The sequence below is a fragment of the Cyprinodon variegatus genome, unplaced genomic scaffold, assembly GCF_000732505.1.
Source record: "Cyprinodon variegatus isolate N-32 unplaced genomic scaffold, C_variegatus-1.0 Scaffold572, whole genome shotgun sequence".
Lineage (NCBI taxonomy): Eukaryota > Metazoa > Chordata > Actinopteri > Cyprinodontiformes > Cyprinodontidae > Cyprinodon > Cyprinodon variegatus.
This window is the reverse complement of record NW_015151025.1, coordinates 458,541-466,029: the sequence shown is the minus strand read 5'-3', so window position 1 is coordinate 466,029 and position 7,489 is coordinate 458,541. Positions and strand designations below refer to the sequence as shown.

Here is a 7,489-nt window from a genome sequence, read left to right as displayed (position 1 = left end):
TTGTTTTTAACATTGGTCCCTTGATTTTACGTTATTACATCATGTTTTACTCACCCATATTAGTTTTGTGTCATTTGGAGCTGTTTTGAAGATATATAGGTTATATCCAAGTACCGTCTCCCTATGGGCAACTACTTGAAGGCACAAACTTAACTGTTCATAATTTATTCTTTATGGTACGCCAGCATTCAGAACATGTAGGCCAATCACTGTCCCCCAGACATCCACGGTTATATTTTTTATATTTTATATGTTTTGAAAACAAAGCAGAGTGTGTATGACGTCATCCGTGCACACCGGCTACCGTTCATTCTTCCTGTCCGCTGAACTGCTGCTAGTTTTACTCACATGCCTGGAAGATGTCTAGTGCTGCTACCACACATGATCTCGCTCTCTAAATGGAATTGAACGATTCATATTAGCTAGCCGAACGAATAGAAGGGGTAGAGCGGATGACGGATGACCTCATACACGCGGCACTTTGTTTTAAAAAATATAAATATAAAAAATATAGCCGCGGATGTCTGGGGAACAGTGATTCGCCTCCATGTTATGAATGCTGGCGTACCATAAAGAATAAATTATGAAGTTTAGTTTGTGCCTTCAACTCGTTTGCCCATAGGAAGACGTTACCTGGATATAACGGAATATCTTCAGAACGGCTCCAAATGACACAAAACTCCTATGGGTGAGAAGAACATGATGTAATAACGTAAAATCAAGGGGCCAATGCAAAAAAACGGTGTTCCCCTTTAATATGTCTGACCCCTGCGAGCACATGCAAACCGAGTTAGAAGTGGGTAGGGTGAGGGAGTAGCCACCGACTGGAACAGGCCTTTTGTTTCCTGTCTTTCATCACTGGACTGACTGATTTATCCAGGTGTGTCTGACCTCAGTAACCATGACGACATTAGCCAGACACACCTGGATGAATCAGTTTGTCCAGTAATAAAAGACACAAAGGGGCAGCTGAAGTTCAGGAAGCAATGGAGCTGGGCATACAGCCCATTAATCGGGAGGAGATGAAGGTTTACGTTAACATCGATCTATTAATTAAATTATATCTTCATGTTAGTTCAATTTCAACTTTCTTTCTTTAACTTCTTGCAGCATGTGGCAAAAAACTGCTAAACTTCCTGCTTTGTTGGATTTTATTACTCCCTAATTCAGTATCTGCAATGAGAGATTATTTAACAATTGATTCCCTTATTTCTGAAATGCGAACAGCCACTGAAAGTCGCTGATTTTCCATCATATAATACAAAATGAATGAAAAGTGCTGTAGCTGTATACATTCAATGAAAAACAACAGTCAGCTCATTTTCTTGGCCTTTACACGAAATATCTTAACCTGCTACATTGATGCCATATAAATTGAATAAGTTCTAAATAATAAATATTATTCAGTGGTTTAAGGCATTTTATTTTAAATCTACTGTATGTAGAGCCAAAGTTAAACTGATCAGAGTGGTGTGAGTTTGTAAATTAAGATAACGCAGCTTTTATTTATTGAAAAGATGAAATTGTCTAGAGCAGTTTTAAATGAAATTTCTTTTTGTATACACTTGTATACAAAATGATAAAATAAATCTAAGTCTAAAGTCTAAGTCTCTTATTTCAGCTGAAACAGTACATTTTAATTTACACAGATCTTCATTGTAAAAATATAGGCTGAAAATGACTTCCCAGTGATGAAGCTATACTCTTTGGTTCTAACGTAATACCTTTGACTTCCCTTTTAATAATATGACACAGTTTTTTCAATTGTTTGACAGAAAACATATAGTTATTATTATTATTTGCCTTTTTCACCTTTTATATCATCGCTCCGACCACTGACATAAAAAAGTATGGAAAAAATAAAAGTAGAAAACTAATAAACATGGCAAAACGGTCATTATGTGGTCGTCTTGGAACCGTAGCCAGCACAGGACGGGGTCTGAGGCCGAAGCAAGGTGGCGGTGATGGAGATCATGTTTATGTGAGTCCAATTTCCTCCAGCACACTGCGGGGCGTCTCTGCATCCTGTGGGGGGAAGAACCACAAGTCAGTCAACACCATCCAAGCAGGTACGATGCCCTGTGAACTATTTCCACGTTTTGCCACGTCACAACCAACAACTTCGACGTCATTTTCTGGGATTTTATTTATAAACCAACATAAAACAACAGGATAGCTTTGACATAAAAGGAAGGTGGTTTAAAATTCACCTCTAAAATGTGTGACATGTATTTAAAATCATTGATATGTTAAAGAAGAACCTTCAACATATCAAAGAGACCATAGTAATATATGTAAATTTAGCTACAAATTCCCAAATTCTGACAAGACCGGGCCATTCCAACCCAAAGGCGAACCTCTACCACCATCTTTATGATGCTGCCACCATCACTTAAACCATTAGAAGTTAAATTTTCTACCACCTGTCAATGAAATATTAGTGGTCCTGTTTAAATTCTTCCTCCGGGACAGTGGATCTTTACATAAAGTTTCCTCCAAAATTATTCTACATTTCTTGGCTTGTTCCTTGACTAATCCTCTCCTTACCCAGTCTGTCAGTTTAGAAGGAGAGCCATGCCTTTGTTGGTTTGTCTGTCATGATCTTGGCACTGATGCCTGGTCTGATAACTAATTTCACACATCTGCTTAGCTCTGCCCAGTTCTCATTCCCTGCTTATCTGATCCAACTGCATTAGCCTCTATTTAACCCGCCTTCAGACCAGTCATCAGTGCAGTTATTTCGAGCCACTGGTGAAACTTATTCTAGCGTTCCTGGGTTTTGATTGATTGAGCCTGCCTGTTCCTGTCTGATCTGTTTGCCTGACCTGTCTTTTGACTCCTGCTGGATCTCTGCCGGTTTGAGTACTCTACCTGGAACTGTGACCCAACTCCATCCTGGATTCTCCCTCATCACCTCTCCGGATGTACTGCTGACCTTCTGGCCCTGACTCCTGAGCATTTGGACTGAACTATAAGACCAGGTTAGTGACTCGCACGTTCGTTACTATCCACTTCCAGAAAGATGTGGTTACTGACATGCTGCCTCCTCTTGCAGACCAGTTCCTGCCTTATGCTTTGTTCAGACCAAACACGATAGTGGCAGCAAAAGCAGCTGTTTTACATGCAAAGTCAATGGTTGACGCACATCAAGGTGCATCAAAAGGTCCTGCAGTGTGTTTCGAGCAGCAGGAGCAGCAAATCTTGACACATCAAAGCATCTGAAACAGCACCTCATGAGCTTCTGAGTATCTGCGTGACGCGCTTCACAAACAGCAGCTGCTGGAGTTGTAAAAATTTTACTTTTGCTGCTCAAAGAGCCTCATCAACCAATCAGAGAAGCTGATCTGGGAGCTGGCAGGGAGACAGACACAGCACTGCTGATGCAGAGAACTACAGTCTTTCCCCTGAAACAGTTTATTAACACCAAAATTAAAATGTCGTAACCTGCTTGCAAAATATAGTCGCTTTTATTATGCTGGCCCCAGCAGTTTGGATTAAGTACATCAAAACCGCCTTCCGGCCGCCTTAAACATTAGCAGAAAAGCCCAAAGAGGCAACCAGTCAAGAGGCAACTGTTGCTGGGGTTTTCCAGTGTACAGGGATTTTGTGCTGGTCCAAGAGGGAAGTAATATTGTAAGGCAGGATCGTAATCTTTATAAAATGACTGCACAAGTGATGTTTTCAGATTGACTTTCTCACTTAAAAACATATTAAAACTACTTTTTACCCACTTAAAACACTAAACCTAGCAAAGCCGCTCTCTGCCATTGAATACAGGAGGAGCAAAAGCATCTGACTCATCTGGACACACTTTTCTGGACGGGCTTTAGGAAGGCCAAAGATGCACTTGAGGCGCATCACACCTTAATATGAATACGCATAGAAAATAAAGTAGAAGGCGCTTTTTGGCTGCTTCTATCGCGTGCGGTCTATTAGAAGACTAAGACGCAGACCCTGCTCACCCTGATTCAGTTTTCAATAAACGTTTTGAGAAACCTGTTTGTCTGCTTTGAATACTGGATCCTTCAGTCCTGAGCTTGACATGACTCTGTCAATATTTTGATAGTTTAAAGAGTTATTCAAAGCTTAGGATATTATTAGAAGCTACCCTTGCTTTAGTAGTTTAGTCGACCTGTTCTTTGTGTTCTCTCCCAAGTCTCCAAAATGTTGTTTGTTTCATAATAGAACATCAAGGTCCTCAAAGAACAGCTAATTTAAGCATTTAAGTGAACCCTTAAAGCATTTACTTGCACTAGACTTTCTTTGGGGGCATTAAAGTGACTATGATGGCTATGATGTGACAAACCATGTAGAAGCACGAGGGGAAGAAAGCACTGTAGATGTAACACGACCTGCACAGCTTATTCTAGGCCACACTTTTTTATAAAACTAAACTCACATGAATCAGTTTTAAATGTTTTATATAAACAACACATCATCAGACTGTGGTTTGGATGAAGACAGGAGGAGATGTGTGTATCTTATTACTTAAATGATTGAATTAGAGGGGGTTGGTGTTTCTGTAACATTTAAAACATCACCATTCCTAAAGATAAAATGTTTCTGGATCGGTCCTGTTAGCGGGTATTAGGTCTATTCCCATTCATCACATGAACTCTGCATCAGGACAACGAGTGAAACAAAAAGTTGTTTTTTTCCCAGACTCAATAGGCCAGTAGTAAAAACCTAAAGTTTCATATTATATTTTGAACCAAAAGGTTTATAGAAAGAATCCGTCAGTAGAGGCTGACCCTGGTAAACATTAAAGAAGATCTCTTGAAATAGAGAATCTTATTTTGCATAAGAACAGCTCTAAGTTTCATCAAGTGACACAGCTTTAGTAGAAAAGGTACCGCCTGATCTGTATTTCAGGCTCTTCGTTAGTTATTGATCCATTTTATCCAAACAGACACTTTAAGGAATTTTTTAATTGATCATCGTCTGTTCTAGATTTGATCACTCCATCATCAGTTAATACAGCTTCTAGAGCGGGGTCCCCAACCTTTTTTAAACTGAGAGATACTTCATCGGTACCGTGTCACGTGAAGGGGCTACCAATACTGACCTTTGAACTCCAAGGGTCAGCGCTTACCAATAAACATATTTGCAATGCTTTATTTAATTTAAATATTCTCATTTTTAAATCTGTAGAAGTGTCAGTGTGATTACAAAAGTAAAGCAACAGACTAAAATAACCTTTTAGAGGCAGCTCACTGGAAGGTTATGCTAGTTTTAGAACAGGCTTGAGGGCACCACATGTGGTCCTTGGGGGCTACCTGGTGCCTGTGGGCACCATGTTGGTGACCCCTGTTCTAGACATATATAACCTTTTATAACACAAAAGGCCTATTTTACCTCTTTTGCAGTGTGATATCCTTGCCTGCTCATTACTTTTCTTCTTTCACCTTTGTTCTGGCATTCGTCCAGTAAACTTTATTTAAACTAACTATCTTACTTCCTCCTTTGCTAATATCATCGTCTTTCTAAACCACTGCGCTCAACAGCTGGGATAATTGTTTTACTACTCCTAATTAGAAGTTGGTATCATGCAGAAATATTTTTTTACAGCAACCTGTGGCTCTTTGGACTCTTTAATTCAACCTGATAAAAAATAATGTTTAATGAAAAGGATTTACTGTAATAAGAAATGGAGAATAATTGCATTGCATTTTATCCACAGAATGACACTAAAATGTAATAGCATCACTGGAAAAAGGATCTAGAAACAAGTAAAAATTGCTTAAATTAGGTGTATTTATCCTTCATTTGAGAAGGTAAATGAGGTAGTTTGCCAATGGAATTAGTATTTTTACTCTTAAAATAAGATAATTAGATAATATGCACTTGAAATAAGACAATGCAATTGTGTTTTCTTTTTTTCAGGGTAAATTGTCTTCTTCCATTGGCAAAATGTCTCTTTTACGTCCTTAATTAAAGAACAAATGCACTTATTTTAAGAAAAAAATTACTTATCTAGATTTCGATTTTTTTCCAGTGAATAATTTCTTAGATCCAATTTTCTACTCTTTGTCGTAGAAACCCTGGATTTTTTTTTTTCACAAATGTTTCCATCCTATTTTTTCCCCTAAAATTTACGCTTTTCCTTCTTTTAAAGCTGACTCTAAATTGTTTGATAAATATCACATACAATTTGAATTTTCTTTATAAAGGTTTTTTTAAAAGTTCTTTTTTTTTTTTAGAGCTCTAAAGGTGTTTTAATAAGTGGACTCATAGCACAAAAAAATGGTTCTCTGGATGGTAGAGGGGGCAAACCCGTGATCTACAGTCATGTTTCTGTCTAAATGAAAAGAATAACCGGCACAGGGAGCCCGCATACAGGTCGAACCCGGGTCATTATGTCAATTAAAGTCACCAGGCATAAAGCAGACAAACTTTGGTCTTATTTTCTAAAGAAATAATTCTTTAATAGTTTCCGAGATGAAGTAGAGATGTCAGAAGTTAATGTTACTCTGCAGAGCTGTCTTCACATTGTCTAGGGAGTCATATGGGTTCGTTTAAGAAAAAAAAAATTATTTTACCAATTCATTGGGCTTCCATAGCCCTTAGATGTGTACTTAGTCAATTTAATTCAGTTTATGTATTGTTATCATGTCTGATAAACTAGCTCATTGTGTGATACCCCTACCTGCAAACATTTAATGTGTCATATTTTCATTGTTTACTGTAAAATACGATTATTTAACAAGCAAATGTCACTGCTTAAATGTCTTTGCTTTTTAAATTAATGTCACCTTCCAGAGGGGATGATTGAAATCCAAACTAGGTTTTGAAAGCAATATATGTAATTTTTTTCATTTTCATTATCGACATAAGTGAGAAAAAAATAAACCAGATTTGGTATGAAAAAAATCGGAGATTAGATTTTTAAGCTATATGGACCGGTCCTAGTTTGTGGTAAATAAAAAAAATAAAAAATAAGGAGAGAGACTTACTTTGGCATCCTAAACCAGGGTTCAGCACCAAGGTAAAGAGAGAAAATTCATCAGAGCAGTAAGACAGAAAATCATCTTCACACAGAGAGAAAGAAACTAGACATTTCAGCAGAGGTGCATCTGTAAAGTCTGCACATATCTTTAATGCAAAAAGCTGAAAAGATGAATGTTAATCTGGGAGACACATTCTCCAAAAAGGCAAGAATTTTTTCTAAAAGTTATGGCAATACTCCTCACTCCAGTAACTGAACATGCAGCATGTTACAGTATGCATTCATACCCCATCAACCCCCACCAACACTAGATGAAAGGAAAACATTGATTGGAGGGGCAGCTAGGAAGCCCATGGTAACTTTGGAGGAGCTGCAGGAGAATAAGTTGACAGAAAAACTTTGAACAGTTTACTTAAGTAGGATTACACAAAATCACCTACGGAAGAGGATTAGGGCCACTGGAAAAAAAAAAAAAAATTAACTGATTTTAAAAAAAGATTTTAAGTTTAGTATGGGAAAAAAAGTCAGAATTCTGACTTTTTT

At 37.8% G+C, this 7,489-nt stretch overlaps 1 protein-coding gene across 3 annotated transcripts in view; it reads right to left on the bottom strand.

Annotated features, from left to right (window-relative positions):
* Positions 1–935: 935 nt before the first annotated feature.
* Positions 936–7,489, bottom strand: part of LOC107095773 (AP-1 complex subunit sigma-2) — a 43,274-nt gene continuing 36,720 nt past the window's right edge. The window contains exons 5-6 of one of the 3 annotated variants that reach the window (XM_015392058.1): positions 6,954–6,962; positions 936–2,025 (exon numbers count right to left, since the gene is read on the bottom strand). In XM_015392058.1, the coding sequence (XP_015247544.1) occupies positions 1,978–2,025; positions 6,954–6,962 (57 nt within the window). In that variant the 3' untranslated portion in view covers positions 936–1,977. The remainder of the gene's footprint in view (positions 2,026–6,953; positions 6,963–7,489) is intronic. The other 2 variants (XM_015392060.1, XM_015392059.1) reach the window with 2 other exon arrangements.